The sequence below is a fragment of the Abrus precatorius genome, unplaced genomic scaffold, assembly GCF_003935025.1.
Source record: "Abrus precatorius isolate BTA unplaced genomic scaffold, Abrus_2018 Scaffold9, whole genome shotgun sequence".
NCBI lineage: Eukaryota > Viridiplantae > Streptophyta > Magnoliopsida > Fabales > Fabaceae > Abrus > Abrus precatorius.
Window position 1 is genome coordinate 34,690,075 of NW_020874439.1, and position 19,709 is coordinate 34,709,783.

General features: G+C 35.3%; 3 protein-coding genes across 7 annotated transcripts; 1 reads left to right on the top strand and 2 right to left on the bottom strand.

Moving 5' to 3' along the window:
- Positions 1–472: 472 nt before the first annotated feature.
- Positions 473–5,929, bottom strand: LOC113849274 (protein PECTIC ARABINOGALACTAN SYNTHESIS-RELATED). Of its 2 annotated transcripts, none has more exons than XM_027479050.1 (11): positions 5,419–5,929; positions 5,087–5,137; positions 4,910–5,000; positions 4,339–4,415; positions 3,801–3,889; positions 3,401–3,520; positions 2,629–2,745; positions 2,402–2,545; positions 2,184–2,307; positions 1,900–2,091; positions 473–1,635 (listed from the first exon to the last, which is right to left on the bottom strand). In XM_027479050.1, exons 1-11 carry the CDS (start codon positions 5,695–5,697, stop codon positions 1,276–1,278), a joined length of 1,644 nt encoding a protein of 547 aa, XP_027334851.1. In that variant the 5' UTR covers positions 5,698–5,929; the 3' UTR covers positions 473–1,275. The 2 variants fall into 2 exon arrangements, with proteins under 2 accessions (XP_027334851.1, XP_027334852.1); XM_027479051.1 differs by having other exon boundaries at positions 829–1,635; positions 2,184–2,292; positions 5,419–5,873.
- A 2,891-nt stretch (positions 5,930–8,820) lies between these two features.
- LOC113849157 (coilin) lies at positions 8,821–14,676 on the top strand. Its single transcript, XM_027478847.1, has 13 exons — positions 8,821–9,083; positions 9,269–9,333; positions 9,425–9,679; positions 9,904–10,119; positions 10,435–10,471; positions 11,417–11,497; positions 11,733–11,904; positions 12,018–12,049; positions 12,692–12,886; positions 13,103–13,174; positions 13,262–13,414; positions 13,753–13,984; positions 14,064–14,676. Exons 1-13 carry the CDS (start codon positions 8,892–8,894, stop codon positions 14,249–14,251), a joined length of 1,890 nt encoding a protein of 629 aa, XP_027334648.1. The 5' UTR covers positions 8,821–8,891; the 3' UTR covers positions 14,252–14,676.
- LOC113849156 (protein-tyrosine-phosphatase MKP1-like) lies at positions 13,423–18,598 on the bottom strand. 4 transcript variants are annotated; one of them, XM_027478845.1, is made up of 2 exons: positions 15,375–18,598; positions 13,423–14,430 (listed from the first exon to the last, which is right to left on the bottom strand). In XM_027478845.1, exons 1-2 carry the CDS (start codon positions 17,364–17,366, stop codon positions 14,413–14,415), a joined length of 2,010 nt encoding a protein of 669 aa, XP_027334646.1. In that variant the 5' UTR covers positions 17,367–18,598; the 3' UTR covers positions 13,423–14,412. The 4 variants fall into 4 exon arrangements, with proteins under 4 accessions (XP_027334646.1, XP_027334647.1, XP_027334643.1 ...); XM_027478846.1 differs by lacking the exon at positions 13,423–14,430 and adding an exon at positions 14,783–15,252; XM_027478842.1 differs by lacking the exon at positions 13,423–14,430 and having other exon boundaries at positions 14,989–17,383; positions 17,517–17,619.
- Between the last annotated feature and the right edge of the window lie 1,111 nt (positions 18,599–19,709).

The window sequence follows — 19,709 nt, forward strand, 5'->3', positions numbered from 1 at the left end:
TTTAATAGTTACCTGCAATTCTTAAGTTGCAGCCTACTTAAAGGATGATTTTGATTACTTACACAGTGACAATTATACTCTGCAAGGGTTGAATGAGGTCGGTTTCACACGTGTGGTTTTGTTTCATCCGCAACCTCGTTTAAGGAGCTCGACATCTTCGTAGGTAAACGTGAAGAGAAATGAAGGGGCAGGCGCGTGCCCGCAGATTTATCTCCCAACGTACAGAAACTCCCATTTCATTTTGGCTCGGCTCGGCTTTGACTAATCAAGTCCATCAACAAAATGTACGTAATTCTTTTGAAGTAATTAAATATGTTCCTTAATTGAAGCAATGATTGGTTTATTTATCTCATCCGTTTGTTTATTCCAGCGTTAGGTATGCAATTTCCTTTCTCGTGAACTTTTTATATATACATATTGTCCTTTTCTTTTCTTCGTTTTTGATCTAATACCTTAAATATTAATTCAATACCAACACAAGAATCATATTCCTTAGATTTAATTTAATAACAGAGGAATATAGCTACAGACGTCGCACTCCCATGGGCCTCTCATTAAAATATCATCAGGCTTGCCCATATAGTTTTTGGGCCCTTGTTAAAACAGCACAGATTTTTTCTTCAGAATCGGATATGATTAACCATTTACACTTGTAACAAAACACTTCTCCAGATCTTGAAAGCCTAGTCAAACATGACCCGACAGAAAAAAAGCTAATCGAACTAATCTTTCGCAGCCAAGGGCTCGTTCGCTCATTATTCATCATAAATGTCACAATGAAACCCAGCAACACCTGTTTGTGTACAGATTTGAAACCGACTTTGTGGGATTTCCAAGACATCACAAGTTCACAACGGAGTTTTCACAGAGCTTAAAAAATTCACTATCAACAGAAGTTCCAAACGAAAGAACAAAGTTAACACGTAATCCATTAATGATTTGCACATTTATCTCAGTACAAAAAATATCAATTTCTTTCCAGGAGGAAGAAAAGTGAGCGAGGAATCCCTACATGTTAGATGAAAAACAAAACTTCCACCTGGTGTCTCGGCAAAGAGAATACTCAAAATAGGAAATCTGTTCATTAAAATGATAATCAACAGACGAGTATCACTTCCTGCAAGCCATTATCTCTATTCCAAATTTCTATTTACCGTCCTCATACCTCAACCGCAGACCAAGATTTTTCCACCCTGGGATAGATAGAATTCATGTTTCTTGGAAATGTATCTTGAGTAATGTCGCATTGTCACCAATGAAATTGCTGTAATCTAATCAGGCTCTACACATACAAGGAGTAAGAGGGTTCTCCCAGAGATCGTAGTTAGGGAAAGTCTCTTCTGGCAATCCCGTCCGTGTCTGGTGAGTGACAACAACATCTTCTACAAAAGTAGCCCAACCCATGTATGGGTCACCAAAAGACTTGGACATCAGTCCTTTGTCAGGTTTAATTGATTTTAGACGGTGACCCATGTATCTACGGGCCCCAATGATTAGCTTAGCAAAGTTGCCTCCATGGGTCATCACGAATACATCTGACTTCAAGCACACCAAGAAATCAAGAGCTGCTAGGCTCGTCACATGCTTTCTGAAACCATCTAACTCCTCTTTAGTTGCCAACTCCTCCTTCGTAACCTGTTACCAAAAAGGGAAAGATTAATCATATAGCAAAAGTAAAAGAATCAAGGGAATATTTGTATGGATAAATAAACATAGCTTCATAGCCTCAACTGACATTAGAATCCCGAGTCATGAGATCACTAAATTCCTTACATAATGAATGGGTGACTTTCATAAAAAGAAAACAGAAAAACAGAAGCTTCAAAATCTTTTCAGAACATCAAGGTAGCAGCACCATGCTCATTTTTTATAAGTCACGTAGTAGTTGAGAAGTCTTACCAGATTAGGGAACATATTTCTCAGTGGAGCCATCCTGTTCTGTCCACCATACACTTGTCCAGAAGCTACATAAATTTGTGTTTCCTTTGGATAGCCCATAGCCCGAAGAATTACTGCCACTTCTCCAGGTTCCAGAGGACATCGTCCTTCCTTACGCTTCTGCAGAGCCAACTGCCACAGGTGGGAGCCATTCTGCATTTTCAACAAAGATAATGGATCAAATGATCCATTAAAAAGTTCCAACTGGTAATGTTGATTTCAAATAAAAGATAGTAGTATGGCACCTTGTACCGTCGAGGCCATTCCTTTTTTCTGTACTCTGCCATTTTAGCTTTCTCATCTCTAGTCCCCACAAAATCACAGAATGATAGGCCCACCATTCCTTTCTCGAATCTAAGATGCAGAGCCCTGCTTACAATGAAAATTTTAAATCATAATGACACTGGAAAATGCATCAAAACTCAGCTACAGCAGCAAGATCTTGATAAAAAATATCACATACATATAAGGATTTGAACTGCCTGTTCGGTTTCTCATCCTTGAAGCTAGCAGATCAGCCATCTGCTCTATATCAGGAAGAAATTTCAGAGCATGATAATTAACTCTACACCTCAATTTGTTGATTTCCGGAGGAACATTATCATATCTGAAAGAAGATCAAAGACATCATGACAACATTAATTGCATATAAAAAAGTGGCATCTAGCATATATATTACGCTTGGCCTACCCCAGCCTATCAACAAAAGGTTTCAGAGCCATAATTTTCTTCTCCTTGATTCTGGGCAGAACGTTGTCGATGTAAAATTGTGCAGGTGCATATTTTGGAATGTTTTTTACAGTCCGTCTGAAAGACAATATATTTATCTTTGTTAGTCAAGCCAATTGTAACCAACCAGGAAGGCATTTATCAAACACTAATTATCAGAAATATCCTGGTAGACACAGTTGGTAACAATATCCTAAAGCTAAGAGAAACATGTAAAATAGATAAAATTTGAAAGATAGAAATGTAGACAGGACCTTCAGTTTGTGTCTTTTCAGTCCATACACAGTCCCCCCTTACCAACCAAAAAATCATCACCACATTGGACATGTTTAGTGAACTAGTAATTTAAATAAGAAAACATAATTAATTATTATGATATTTGGTCAAAAGACCTAGAACTTCAACCAAAACCTTAATAAATCCATATATGAAAAAGAAAACCAATATAAAACTGGCTCCAAGTATGCAAAAGACTCAAATCAGAAGCACAGGAATCAAATTTTAAATTCATATTTATCATGCTATTTGGTCCACAAACTGCAGCACTTCAACCAAACCTCATGTCAATCAATCCATGGATAAAACAGAAAATAAAAAAATATATTGGATCAGGACATATGAATTCATCTCTAAAATGTAAGGGGAAAAAAGGACATATTTATCAATCTCTTATGGCAACTTGAGATTTAAGTTTTCAACAGAAAAATAAATAGATCACATCAATCTATCAAACCTTATACTAGAAAATAGCTCTGTTTTATCAGTAAACCATTCTGGGATATCACGCACAATACGAACATCATACTTCAGGTAGTCAATGAAGTGATCCACATCAAAAATATCTTCAAATTTCCTGCAATCATGAAATGCATCATCATGGTCAGCAAGGAGGATTGCCATTGAAATCTACCAGATAAGACAAAAACTGACTGGAGAAAAGAGGAAACTATAGGTATCAGAGTAATAAAAGAATTGACCTGCGTGATTAGAAATTAAAAATTATTGACTTTATTGGGCAAAACAATATGATATTGGCAATGTGATATGTTACTGTCATATATGTGCTTAGCAAGATGGTGGTAATAATCAAACTTATAAGAACAATATGAGAAAATTTTTGGACGAGATCTCACGTTTGATCTTTCCAAATCTGATCCTGCTTCAATACAGGCAAAATAAGAGTGGCATTCATTATTTTTGCCACAGCCACTGCATTGCATATCTGCATTTAGCAAAATGGGCCAAAGTAAATCAATGACAGATAAATATTACATACAATTCTATAAAACTTTCTGCGGTGTCAAATCTTAAGATCATTACAATGCACAACACAAGACAGGAAATTAGTATTTGCAACATTGAGCTAGCATCAAAACCAATTTTAAATTGTAATTCTAGGGGTATCACTAGCGCATCAAATTGAAAATAGTAACATCACTTCAGCGGAGGGTCTTTGCACACAATCAAATTGAATAAATATGTAAATAAATACTGTCACATATATGACAATAGGAATAAAAGTTCTCCAACTAAATTGTATGCAGTGTACCAAGAGAATGATGGCAGTGCAAAAGAAAACAAGCAAATAGTAAGTGCAAAATTCAAGGTGAACTTCAGAAAATAAATTAAGTCTAAACTAGAAATATCACAACTGAAAGAACATACTCATACCGCAATTCTTTGCTGATTTAGACCACCTTCAGCATGGATGAATATATAGCCATTTGTTTCATTTTCAGGAGGAAGTTCTACATGAGGTATGAAAGTACTATCAGTAATAGCAACAGCATTATAAACAGCATGCACAGCACTAATATTAACATAATTCATAGTAACATATAAGAGATGAATAGGCTAATTACATTACGTGAAAAAAAAAATTAAAAATGAAATATCACTTTATAGATTAGTAACACGGAACTTCCTTGTTTCAAACTTAAGGATTTTGCACAGGTTATATAAAAAATGGAGAAAGTGATAAAAAGGTTGAAGGGTCCATTCACTCCATTAACGAGAATTACATTGCAGCAATAACTAGAAATGATTACATCTTAAGATAATTATAACTATAGTTTGTTGATGCTACATACAAATGCAAAATTTGTTAAACTGTCATAACTTCCGGATGAAGATGACTTTATTAGCTTATTTGTTAATTGACAATAGCCCATTTCGGCATGGCTCGCAATGCTGATGAGATGACAAATATATTATATTAAGGGACAGAAAACCCCAAGGAAACCTGATATTACACCATCCCGGCGCTCAGCACAGGGCTTCCAAGATGTCGTGGATGAGAAAGGATTTTCCCAAAGAGATGGTGATTCTTTAACCTAAAAATAACACCGCACAGGCCTTGTCAGTGGGAAAAGAACACCGTTGAACAATATAGGAGGAGGAAATGGCTTTGATAACTTACGTGTGGGCAATGAAGAACAATCCCGTCTTTTTTACACAAGTAAGGCGCATTCTACAATAAATTGAAGACGAAATCAACTACTATAACTTATTTAAAGAAAGGAGTAAGACATTTAACTGCATCAGCTGAATTGTTTCTTTCTGCGCGACAAAAAATCCACGCATTACCTGTGCAGCTACTCATTACTAAAGCCAGGAAATGCAGAATGTTACCGAATCAAAATAGCAAACAATTTATTGCACATACATGTTCCCCGACCATTCAATTTCAGATAAACAAAGCTGCACAGCGAAAGGCAAAGAATGAAATCTTAAGATGCAGAGAGCACTCACGAGTTTATGGAGGATTGTGAATACGGAAAATAAACCAACGAGGAGAAGAAGCAAGGTGAAAACGAGAGAGATCCTGGAGTTGTGAGGAGAAGCCCTAGGGTCGTCGGTGAAGAAGGAGCATAGATGACGGTCGCGTTCCTTAGAAGAGTGGCGATCGTGCTCGTCGTCGGCGTGGTGATTGTCAGAAATGAGAGGCGAGGAATCGCCGACGCCGTCTCTCTTCATCGGAGAAGACGACGCTCGGCTGCCGAGTGAGGAGGAGTGACGGAGCTCCGCCATGCTCCGATTTGCTCTCTCCCTCTCTCTCTCTCTCTCTCTCTCTCTCTAAATGTATTTCTCTCTCTATGACTTGACTATGCAGCAGTATCAACAACTGTTATGCTTACCACAGAAGAAAGCAACGTTTTCTGGTTGTGGTGAGTCCCATGTGAATTCAGATCCACTTGTTTTCGCTGTTCTTTATATTCATTTCCACAAGGAGCAACCGTTCTGTATCCTTCTATCAAATCGTAATTATGTTATTACGTCCTCTCTTTTGTAACGTAGTAATTCCGTTTATGTTCAAGGGCATCATCGTCATTCACACACTCACTCTTTCCTCTTCCCTGCACCTGCACTGCTGGTGGATGAAACCTCCGTTTATAATTTAATTAATTGATTATTGCAAATCTTATAAGACATTGGATTATCTTTTATAATTAAGCCGTAAGAAAAGTGTCTTTCAAACAACTTATGATGTATTTGGTTTTGAGTTTCCAAGTTACAAACTCTTGTCGTAATATAAGAAAAATAATATAAATTAAAATTATTTATTTTAATAAATTTTAGATAAATTAAATAAAAATAATTTTTAAAAAATAATAAAGTATAAATTGATTATAATTTATTTAAGAATTTTTTTATATTACCCTTTTTTTTTACTTTGATAAATTTATTCAAATTAAGTAACAGTTTTAAGAGATTAATTTTTTATGAAAGTTAATGGTTATTTATTTAATATATAATTTTAAAAATTAAAACTAGGCAAAATTTATGGATTTCAAATCTAATATATTTAAATAATTATTAAATTTAAATTTATTTATTTATTTAACTGAAAAATTGAGATGGAATAGTTTACATGTCCGAACACATTTCTAAATAAAGTAAAATTAATGCACTGTTAATAAAAAATATATTTTCACTTATTTAAAGAAATAAAAGAGTGAATGAATAAATAAATGGTATTTATATTAATTAAAAAATTAAAATTTTTTAATTTAAATTATATATAACTCTGACCTTCCTCCTATGTTTCACGCCTATTTTAAGTTTATAATTATTTATTTTAATGTAATTTTTATATGATATTTTTTATTTTGCATATTTTATTTATTTAAATTATAATTAGTCTATTTGGTTTATTTGAGTTCGACCATTGTAGATTATGAATTTTATTCTTGAAAATAAAATTAATTTTAATTTAGACTAATAATATATTGCTTAAATTTGATAAGATTTAATTTATTTTTTGTAATTATTGCAAACTTAACTCACATCTAACTTATTTAAATTAAACTAAAAGAATTTAAATATAATTTGAGTTTAAAACTTAGAATTCAAATCTTATACTTTATTGGATGGATTCGGTCTAATTTAACTAAAAATATCTATTTTAATATATCCAATTCAAAGACGATTTTTTTTTCTATTTCAATTAAAACAAACATAACTCATCAAAAGATAAAAGTGAAATAGTTAATTACACCAAATTAATTTTTAATTATTTCATAATTTGTTGTACACGAACTCGAGTAAGTATCTTATTGCATTTTTTGCCAATAAAAAGTTTTAATTTAAAGATTATGGTTTCACACATTATTCTTTATCTTTTACATGGTTTGACTTTTTAAAGTACCATGGAGTTTTATCTCAAGAGTTTCATGACTGTTCTTTAGACGTTACAAAGAATTATAGGTCTTAGGGTATTCCATTCATGTTTTTTCCTTTCAAGCTTCAATAGGATTTACTGAGGGGTTTTTTGGAGATTAATGGATGAAGGAATTGTTTTCGATAGGTCAATGCAACATGGAAAATGATTCGTTGACATCCCATGCAATCATTAGGGATACAAAGGCAAACACAAGTAATGTAGTGGTAAACAACCTTGAAAATAACGATGAGCAATTTCTATTAGGATTATACTACTTTACTCCAATTCAACAAACTCGTCGGACTTAAAGAGCATGTTAAGCTATGAGTTAATGGGTTAAGAACAACACATAAACTCTAAATTTGTCTTGAAGTTGAATATGTTAGACTTGAAAGACAATGTTAAGATATAAATTAATGGGTTAGCAACACATTAACTCTAAAATTGTCTCAAAGTTTAAATCCTAAGTGTGGGGATCATGGACAATTGTAGGTGGGGCTATGCTTGACTGTGACTAGTTGAAGTGTCCGAGAAGGTGATCAATGATGACTCGTAATTCTCAATTAAATTTGAACCATTTCATTAGTTTATCTTAACAAAGTTATTAGGTGGCGTTTATTTCAAGATTTGTAAAAACAAATTTTAAAAAATAAAATTGGAGAATGTGACATTTTAAATTCTAAATCTAAGAGAACGGTTCTGGCAGGATCGCTCTCTAATATATACTTTTGAGAGTGGTTCATATGGAACCGTTCACTAACATAATTTTTGAGAACAGTTTAAATGGAACCGCTCTCTAATATTAAAATTTCAGAGCAGTTCATAAGAAACACTTTCTAAAATTACTACTGAGAGCGATTCATAAGAAACCGCTCTCTAAAATAGAGTTATGAGAGCGGTTTTAAAGTAACCGCTCTAAGAAGTCATATTTCGTACTTTTTGTGGCGAAATAGATATTCAAAAATTAATTACTTTTGCCAGCCACTAGGGCGAAAAATTGATCCACGTGACAAAAAAACTCCAGATTAAGAATTTGTTTCAGATTTGTTATAAAATAATAAATTATTTTTTAATTTACAATATTATAATAAATTTGCCCAATCTTTTACTCTCCTGTTTTTTCTTACTATTTGAAATTAAAAAAAAGACAATGCTTTGTTATTTCTAAATACTTTAATAATAAAAACACAATATTTATAATAGTAATTATATATGCAGTATTTTTACTGATGATAGTTCTACTTGTGTTTTCATTAAAAAAATATACTAAAGATATTTATTAATTTACAATATAATAAAAAATTACGTAATTTTATTCTTTCTTATTTTTAATTTAATATTAGATTTTATAGAGCGCACATTCCCTTCTCATTTCTCAATGACAAAATTTGGATTTCACTCAATTAAAAAATAAAATAAAATTCGCGGGTTAAATTTGTCATTTCAAAGCTGGCCCCTTAAGTACAACACACTAGTGACTCTGACTCCCCGTTTTACAAGGGTTTAAGAGAGAACAGCGGTTGCCGGAAAAGCCGTGACGGTGAACGCTGCATCGACGACGATGGCGGAGACAGTCAGACTTCGGCTCGTGTTCGAAGATCGTCGCATGTTGAGCAAGTCAAAGAAGAAGGAAGGACTGAAGCGTTGCTGGTTTCTGCTAAAACCCCAACACAACACCATTTCCGATGTAACTTCTCAGCTCCAAAACACTTTCCATCTTCACCGCACTTGTCCTCATGGCATCATCCTATCGGTATGCATGTTCTTTTCCTCTTTTACCTCTGACTCAAGCTATTTCAATTGAAAGAAATGCATCCATTTCGATAATCATGATTTGATGATTCCATTGGTTTACTTGTTTAGTGTATCTTGTTGACGATTGAGGATTTGGATAGCTGTGATTCCGTTTTTTTTGTTTTTGGTTGAATTTTAATGCAGATGGATGGTTTTGTTTTACCGTCTTTTGAGTCCACTTGCATTTTGAAGGATAAAGACATTGTGTGGTGAGTTTAAGTTGATTGTCTCTTCCACATTTTGTGTTGCTTTCGCTATAGTTTCTGCTGACTGTGTTGTTATGAATGTGTATATATGTAGTGTGAAACGAAAAGGAAGCTTATCAGCTGATAATAGACCTGCAATGCTGCCACCTGCAACATGTGGCCGTCAATCTATAGAGCTTCCGAAACTTCTGGCAATTGAGGGGATTCAAGAGGAGAATGGAGGAGGTGAAACTGTGCCCCAAGAGGGTAACAGTGACCAATCTGAAGATGCAGTTTGTGTGGAATCTAAATCAGATGAGAGAGCAATCTCGAAGAAAAGAAAAGCATCAAAGAAGCTCAAGAGCCCGAGGTTTGTTTTTCTTTTCCTCAAATTTAAAATTGTCAGTGCAAGGAATGCATTACTCTTTCTGCTCTTATTTTAACTTTGTTTTGTTTTCGAGTGCATAAAGGGGTCTCCCTTTTTTGTTCAAAAACTTTTTTTTTCTTTTCCTTGTTTGGAACATCAGAAGCAGTTATTGGCATATGTAAACATTGTTTGGGTTGTAACTTAATTCTGTTATTCTTTACATCCAGTCAGAAGAAGATTAAGTTGTCTACTCCTAAAAGTTTGGGCATCACTCCTGAGGTCCATGAAGAGGGAAATGGTAGCTCTCAAGGCCGAATTCATAATCGGTTTATTCTTATGTCAGACAATCTATCTAGTGATTCTAGTCAGCCAAATAAGTTGAGCAGCCTTAATTTAAATAAACAGAAGAATGACAAAAGTGGGGCTACAAGTGATGAACAAAGGTGCATTTTCATCAAATTTGTGCATTGCACTGATAAAATTTCATGGACAATTTTTGTGTGCATATTTGATCATCTCTTATCTTGGTTATTTTTTGTTTTTTTGTCTATGTTTATTGATTGAGAGGTGTGCTTTGATGGAGTATAAAACAATATGCCTTTGGTTGTCATGTATAGAATGTTTGATTCCTGAATTCCTCCTCTCCCTTTTTTTTTCATCCAATGTCAAGCTCCTGAACGATGAGGATGTTGGTTTCAGAATATCAGAAATAGAAAGCATCTTTTTCCTTATATTTTTTTTTCTGATATGTTGTATAGGTTTGATCAGCCTCAAGATGAAGGTGAAACTAAAAAGGTAATGCTTTATGCGCACCATTTTAAATAATTGTACTTGTTTGTACCGAACTAAACACAACAAAGTTCCATGTTGCCATGATGACCCTCTGCATTTTGACTTCTATTATAAAATTGCCAAAGCTCATTTGTAAACATATAGTGTTTCCTGTTTAAGCTTGATTCTTTTCCTCATCTACCCAGACATATGATAATTTAGTGAGTAAAAAGTATATAATTTCTTCAAGTCAAATTAGAAAGTACTGCTAGTAGTAGATTCGAATAGCTGTTGTTTTCTTGTGTCCTACTTCCTTCCCTAAAAGGGTAAAATGAATTTGTGACAGGATATATCTTCAAGTGTTTAATTTCCATCAAGCAATTTTATTAGGACTTGATGCAGCGGAAGATTCAATTGCTATTTCCTAATTAAAAGGGCTGAAATAAAATAGAGTATATACTCAAATTGAGCTTCCAAAGATATATAGGACTTAATGTTAGTCCTCCAAAAATATTGGACATTAATTTGGTCCTTCATAGTGTAAAATAAGCTTCGAGTTGGGGATTAAATTTATGTTAACATATACATCAGACATATTGAGGGATTTTAAATTGATGTCCATGTTAAACAATGATGGACCAAATTGATTTCTAAAAATCTTTGAAGAACCAACTAGCTTTCCCATGTATATAGAGGACCAATTTAAGTACTTGGTCAATAAAATACTCCTGTCTTGAGATAATAAAAGCAGCATCTCATTCTTATTTAGTTCAAGATAGTATACTGTAGTTGCAGCACTTGGAGATTAGTTGGTGCCCAGTGATTTAGGAATTTCTAATTTTATGGATCATCTTGCTTGATACCATATCACTTGGTCATCTAGTCAATATTTTACTAGTCCATCTCCTCACAGTAGACGGGCTTCAAGTATTTACAATTCAATTTTATGGTTTTATTTTATTTTGTCAGTTGCCTAGCAGAAGTGCTCGCCGGAAGAAAGCTAAAAGAAGATGGCTGAGGGAACTAAAATTAGCGAAGGAGAAGGAGAAGGTAGTCCAGATTTGTAATGTTACTCCCGATTTATTTACCTTTAACATGGACTATTGTATACAGTATTGTGAGTTATAAACTTATTGTCTGGTTAGTAAGATGCATGGGTCTTAATATTGCAAGAGTTGAAATCATTCATCAGTTTTCTTGGAGTCTACTTCTCTAAGCTTAATATTTGTAGAATATATTTAATCATTATTTTTGAAAGGAAATGTTATTTTCTTCAAATTGTCAGCTGATGAAGAGTATGGTTCCTGAAAAAGATGGAGAAGAATTACCTATCAAAGATAATAATTGTGTCGTTTCTGATGTACATCAACAACCTGATGAAGAAAGTGAAGAAGAGGATGACACTGTTCCTGTGGAAATTAGGCCAGGGCACATTCGGTTTGAGCCCCTTAGAAAAGGTTTGAATGCCACTTCTCAGCTCTAAAGATTCATATGGTAGCAGTTCTGTTTTTGGGTTTTAGAATTAATTGCTTTCATGATCTGATATATATTCATGGTCTATTTGATGCAGATCAGGCGGTGCCACAGAATCAGTTTCCAGTGGTTTGTTTGATTTTCCTCAATAATAAGATTCATAATTTTGGATGTGTTTTACTTTGCATCATAAACAGTAGACATTCAATATCTGATGTTAATTTTGCAGAAAATCGCACCATATATATTTTTCCATGTAAAATTCTTTTGTTATGTTTTATTTGGGTTTCCAGACTATAGGGCTTGATGGAGGATAAAGAATGCTCCAGTCAGAAGTGACTTGTGATTAGAAAGTACAAAATTTCCAGAGCAGCCTTTTCCTCTCTCTAAGTTCCTTTCTTAGGTGTGTGATAGGTAATGGAGAGAGGTGGGAGAGAGCTAACAAAATTCTTTAGGATTGTTCTTGGGAGATACTTTGAGAGGAAACAATGTTGCTTAATATTAATTTTGTAGCAGTTGATTAGCTCATGTAATCCATATCTTGATTCTCACTGGAGGGCTAAGAATAGTTCAAAGTAGTATAACTTACTATGTTATTACTTACTCAAGAAGTTTGGTGTGCAATAGCAATTCCATGTTTGTTTTATAAATGGTCAAAACCTTGCAGAAGGCAAGGATTCATCTTCTTGGTGGTTGAGCATCAGAAGATATGCTACTATTTTTGCCACAATATTTCAATTGATTTGTAAAAGTTTTATCTGGATGTTTCAGGAAACATTTCAGTGGAATGGTATTACCAGCAAGAAAAAGGGCCAGAAATGGGGTAAAGAGAAAATGTCATCCCGCAAACAGGATGACTATGGACATTCCAGTCATGAGTGTCCTATGGTTCAGAATGCTAAAATGGAGCACGCATTCAATGCAGCAGATTTTGATAAGCTTAAACCTTATACCAGCTTGCCTAAGGTGTTTGACTTTCCTTCTCCCAACTGCCTCCTTATGGCATTTCTCATTCTTGCAAGTACTCCAGAAGTTAATTAACCAGTGACAATGTGTTAGCAGTCTTTTCAGCTATTTTTGGTTATACCATTCCAAATTTTATCCGTCTTCTGTGCTGAGCCTTTAAATTCTGTTGCGGGGTACTCTTTTGGTGCTTTTTAGTAACTTATTCGTACACTGCAGGAAGGTGATGTAATTGCGTATCGATTGATTGAGTTATCAACATCTTGGACTCCTGAGCTTTCCTCCTTCAGAGTACATAACAAGTCTGCTTTTGAACTACATTATACAAAAATCTTTACACCAGAAGTTTAATACTGTATTTTGTTCTTGTCCTTGTAGGTTGGGAAAATATCTCAATATGATGCTAAATCAAACAGGATTTGGCTGGAACCAGTGCTAGAATATCCATTTGATTTTGGGAAAAAAAAAGACGACGATGCATATTCTGGACAGTTTGATCCATTCCCTTATCGGGAAGATGGTTCTTTAGAGGTAAAGTTATTCCATTGTAATTTGTTCATCGTTTATTTTATTTCTGTGCTGTAGCTTATATAAGAGGAAAGTTTTATGCCTGGTTTATGTTAATCCAATGAATCGTTGAATTTTATAAACAAAACATGAAACTAATCTCCCTAGATTTTGCGCTCACTGGGGACGAACTTTTAGTGCCCGTGCATATATATGTATTTGATTTTATCTTACACTCTATCCTGACGTAGCGTAAAAACCTTAATTGAAATTGAATGTCTAAGAAACCTTTCTTTCTAACAAAACCAAAATGCTGCTGCTGCTTTTTTGCGTGAAAATGACCAAGTGTTTTCCTTCACCAGATAGATCATGCATTGCTTGCTGATGTTCGAATGGTTAAGCGTGGCCATTCTGATTTGGAAACTGAAATTGTTTCTAGTGATGCTTTGGTCAATCCAACAAAATCAACTAACGGTAGCAATGGTGAAAATTTTGCGGCAAAAGCAACCAATGGTAGCACTGATAAAAAACTTGCGGGAGGTCAAACTGCCGCGGAAAGTTGCAAGTCAGAATGCGGTCATATCCCTGCTAAAGGTAATGTAATGTACAGTTTACGATTCTTGGAGTGGACAGTGTGTAGAAACATGTAAACATACGTTTGGGTTCTCTACAGAAAATGGGCAAGTAAACGTGTGGGATGAAATTAACGAGGCACTAAAAGCAAAGAAGGCCAAGCTGTCGCAGGAGGATGGGTGGAGTAAAGGGGAGAGCTCGAGCACACGGTCATGGTCCAACAGAGCCTTGAGATGCAGTGCGCTGGGTCCGACAATGGCACTTTTAAGGTCCAATAATGGACTCTAAGAAACAAACGTACATTTGGGCCATATCATTTGGGTGTCCCCTTTCTGCAGTATTTTGGTATATGTGAACAAATACTGACTTTACCATCTGCAATGTGCGTGTCCTGATTTCAGTATGTTAACGGGCAAAATATTTGAAAGTTTATTCTTATAATTCCGATGTTATCTGGTGCAGTCCTCCTGAAAACCAAGCAGAAATTGAATCAACTGCTAGACAAAATACGGGACACGATTGCTTACCATCCCAAATGCCACACAAGAAAATCATGATTATAGATAAAAACGCCACCTTTAACACAATGTACTGTTGTTAAATTCTATATTGTTGGTAAACCGTATTATTGTATGTAAGCCCCCCTGCAACGCGTATTTTAGTTTAGACAAAGTAATAGTTGATTATGACTCATACCAGGCAGGCTGAAAGAAATCAGCATTCCACAAAAATATTGGTTTTGAAACTTCACTTCGCTTATTAATGGAAGCAGTAACTAATGAGGGAAGATATATCATTCTACAACACTAGTTATTTCTGCTATGCCATTTCCTGCAAAGGTAACTTGTACACATCAATTTTGATATTAGTTCTTAGTGAGTTGATGGCTTGCCTTCGCCTCACTTTTCATCCGAAAGGGCAAGACCTTCATACTGCGCTAGTCCAAATAAACAAGAACGGGAAAAGTGGCTGAAACCATAAAAATAAAGAAAAGTATACTTCAGATTATTATTCTCTCAAGTTTAATAGATGTTATGTACTTCAGTTGCAATTAGTGCACGGCGTGCATGTAGTATGTATTTGGCACACACAGAATAGTCATGTAGTATGTATTTGGCACACACAGAATAGTCTGAACGTGAGTGCAAATATACACACAAAATTTACACAATTCAGGCTCAACTCATCTCATTAACTTTCTCCTCTACTTCAAGCCAGCCATCATATTAGATAACACTTCACCATGATCCTCTTTTTCATTAATCTCACTCTGCGATTCAACACCTGAACTAAAGATATCATCATCTGATATTAGCCATTTTCCTTTGCTTTCATGATCAGATTGTTTGCAACTATCATCCTTCACCACATTATTATCTAAGTCAGGCAAAGAGAAAGACTGTGTTCTTACCAGGTTCTTGTGTACGTGAGAGGATTCATTGGCCGAGGATAGCAACATCCGAGGTGGTGGATTACTCCCTCTGCGCTCTGCAATGGAGAGGGAAAATCCTTTCAATGGAAAACAGAAGTTTCCCTCTCCCAAGTTGTGTTTAGCTGAAAATGCCTCCGAGGGTGAAGAGTCAACTTCTTTGTGAAGTAAAGAGGAACTTTCTGAGAAAGATGCATCTTTAACATAAATGGGTTCAGCTGATTCAAGGCCAGACGGCGATGGTTGCCGAGAAGACACAAATGATAAGTCAGACCAGTTGGTAGAGGATGGTGAAAAAGTAAATGAACTTGCGTAATCAGAACTTGAAGGTGAAAGTGTTGGTGACTTGGAATTGAATTTGGGGCTGTTGCTTAGAAAAATAGGAAAAGGATTTGATGTGGAAGGAGACAGTGGCAGTGATGAAGCAGCACCGGAAACAGACAATTCCATGGCTTCAGGACTATTCTTTTCCCTGCCTAAGCTGGTATTTAGATAACATTCAAGGGAATCTGGTGAACTACAAGGATGATTTGATGATGGTGACAAAGGATCAGCAACAGAATGTTGGTTTTCTTCTTCCACAATTACAATGGATTGATCATTGCATGGGGTTTCACATTTATCAGCATCACAGTTCCATTTTGGGGATGTGAGCAACCCTTTCATGACACCACTAGCAAACTTCCTCCTCAGTCTTGCCCAACCGTGTTCTCTAGCAGGAAGGCAAGTTTCTGATCCTGCATTAGACACACAAAAAGGTGGAACAACCCCACCATCAAGTGCCTTGTGGAAAATCTCATAGTCCAAATCATATCCATCAACTTTTCTCGGACCACTCTCCATGCCTTCAGAAGGCAAAACCGGTTCCACCACCCCATCTTTGTCAGAATTATCTGATAAGTCTAGCTCATTAGAAAAAGCAATCCAAAACTCAGGTGGCTCTTCATCTTCATGGATTCTCAGAATTGGACCCTTTGCCCCCTCATAACGTATGACCTGAAAGGCTGCACTCCTTGCATTGCATGACATCACCGAGTTACAATATTTTCCATTCCAAACATAAATAGCAGAAGGAATATGAATAATGAACGCCCCACGAGAATCAAGTGCTTGTGCACTAGGCTGGTTTACCATTTTGGGGACCAAATGAAGAGGGTCATAGGGGGAATGAGGAGCCATCCGGTACATCCTGAGAATAGAATTTGGACTTGCAGGCATAGCATGAACCCTTTTCTGACACTGCAAAAGTTGACAAGCAAAACCCATATTTGGGTTGGTCACTGCTCTTGCAGTCTTCACAAACTGAAAAGCATCTTCAAAGCTCTGACCCTCCCTCCACATGAGATAAGCAATAACCAAAGCCGTTGATCGAGAAACCCCTTGACAGCAATGGACAAGGACACGCCCACCTTGCTCGCGAACATCTTCAAAGTAATCAAACACATCATAGAGAATACTTGTGATGTCCTCAGTGGGGCTATCTTGCAACCAAAGTGTCTTGTACACAAAGTCACTTTTGAAATACTCAGGACAAACGAACCCAACACAGTTGAGCACATGTGTTATTCCATTTTGCCTAAGGAGTTCATGGTTCTTGGCCACTGTGTCACTCCCCAAGTATATATGCTCGGCAATTCTTGAACACTCCTTATCAAAGAAAGCCAATTTGTCCCTCTTGAACAGAAAATCCTTGGTGGGTTGACTTGAATCATAGGGTCTGATGGAGCCTCTTGGAGTTTGTGGAAGTGGCCAAACTCCAAGATCATCAGAACCCGCACTAGGCCATTCCTCCACGTTACGCTTGTTGATTGAAAGAGGTTGAAGGGGTGGCAACAGTGATCGTGGTTTGCTATTTGTTGGTGGTTTACTACGGCTATTAGGGGACCTATCACTCCATGAAACTGAACGAGAATAGGTTTTCCTTCCAACACCGTTACCTGTGGTGGCCTTCTCCTTCTCCTCTTCCCCTAACATGTCGCCAAAAGGGTATGCTATGTGATGAAAAAGACACAAAATTGATCCACACCCATTAAAGCATTGTTACTCACTCTTGAGCACAGAAGGAAAATAATAAAACTACGGTTAAAAATAGAAAAAACAAATGCAATGAATGGGATTCAAAACCGTGGTAAAGGGGAGATATTTGCAGTTTTGAGTCTGTCTACCCTGTGTTCCATATTCCCACCTAAACCACTTGACCCTGTCTCTTTCTCTGACTCTTTCTTCGCTGCATAATTGTGCATATTGATAAAGTGAAGGTAGTAGGAAAATTCAAAGAATAATATGCCAGTGGACAACACAGCACAAGCGGGTCACAGAAACAAAATGGCCGATCTTGCAGTTGCAACGAAAGAAGAATAGATTTAGGATCATGTTCCAATGTAATCCCACCTTCCACACAACCCTGTCCTTTAGAACATGATATGACATGACATGTTTGTATTTGCTTCAATAGTTGTTGTTTTGTTCGTTGGACCCCTCGAAACCTTTGTGACAGACCAAGTAGCTTGCCACCTAAGAATTCTTCACTATCATAGTCATGGTCTTACACTTGGACCACGTGGGAATGAGTCAAAGTGCCACGTCATGATGAACACTTTTTTTTAAAAAAAAATTTGTCCTGACTATTTGATTAGCATCAGCAGTGGCAAAGTTGTCGTTCCATTAACATATGATTTGAGATTATGAAATTAATTTTTTGGATTTAGTTCTTTAACTCTGGATAAAATTCGTTTAAGATTATATTTCACTATTCACTTCCATTAATCACTGTTTAACCTCGGCGTATATTATATAGTAAGATGTATTTTTTTCTTTTTATTTATGGAAGTGAACAAATAAAATGAGATGGAAAAAGTAACTTTGTTTATTGATTTTAATTTACTTTAATTTTATAACCATTTTTCATTTATTTTTTTGTCCTGACATTTTTCTCACTTATCACCTTTGTCGTATAACATAATAGAGATACCTTATATGACATCTACGTGATTATAACAAAGTTAATTTAAATCTATATATTGAAGCTTTGATTCTTATTTTCTTGCAGATTTTCTGCATGACCAGATATTATATTAGATGTTCCTTCCAACGGAGATTTGAATCGCTTTTGGGTGGTGGAGGCAATAGCATGGTTGCTAGGATAGTTGTGTGGTTGTTTGATAATTGTTGGGGGGTCACAATAACAATGGCATGGCACTGAGGGAATTAGTAATACAAAAAAAAAAAAAAAAGTAGTGTAGAAAAAAAAAATAGTACCTTATACTTCCATCCACCGTCTCTATAGCCTCTCTAGTTTCTACATCTACCCATTTTAGTCAAATGAAAGTTAAAAGTCTCTACCAAGTTGCAACTCTACCTTGATTCCCTCTACTTTACTACACTCACGTTGTGTGACATTATTGTAATATATGCAAATACTTAAAAGCACCTCAAAATTCAATGTACTAAACATAACCTAATACTAGTAGTACTTGGTTGGTAATTTTGTTGTTTTTGGTTCAAAGTAAATAGCTTATTGTGTCTTAATATCATGCACATTATACATTAATATAATTAATCTTCAATAAGGTCATGTATGTTATGGTCAAAGAAAGGAAGATGTGGGTTGTGACTAAGAACCTTTTTTTGGTTGTTAAACGAAAGAATAATATTACAGAATAGGAAATTTCTAAGTATATTACAAAATAGTACTGTATGAAAAGAAATTAAAATAGAAAAGGGTCAAAAAAGGGTGGCGATGCAACAAGAAGCCAATTGTTTAACTTAATTGGTGGTCCAAACTAGCCGCCTTAGAATTATCATTGTAAACACGTCATTACATGATCTCATTACTCTAATTATATCCTTACAGTATCCAACCACCCCAGGTTTGTCCCCTCTCAAATTTAGTCTCTATGAAGGCACAAGTTTAAAACACATTTAAAAAAAAAAGTGATTATATACTCTTAATCACTCATGTATTTTTATTTTATTTATAAGTTATAAAAGTTTAACACATGGCATGATATGAATGACCCGAATCACATGATCTTAGATCATTTAAGAATTTTTTTAAAACGCTTCTCAGCTTAGATGCAAATAGAAGTGGAGAGAAAAAAGTATAATCCACATTCATAAAGTTAATTTTAAGCATCGGGTAATTTAAGCATAATTAAATAAAATTAATTTTGAATATAAGATCATTTAAGAGGATAAATGTTGTTATAAGATGTTGTTTGAATATTAGAAATGATAAATAAGTATAAACTTTAAATTACTCGCAATCAATAATAGAAAATTGTTTTAGAAGTGAATGAGCATTCACACATTTTTAAT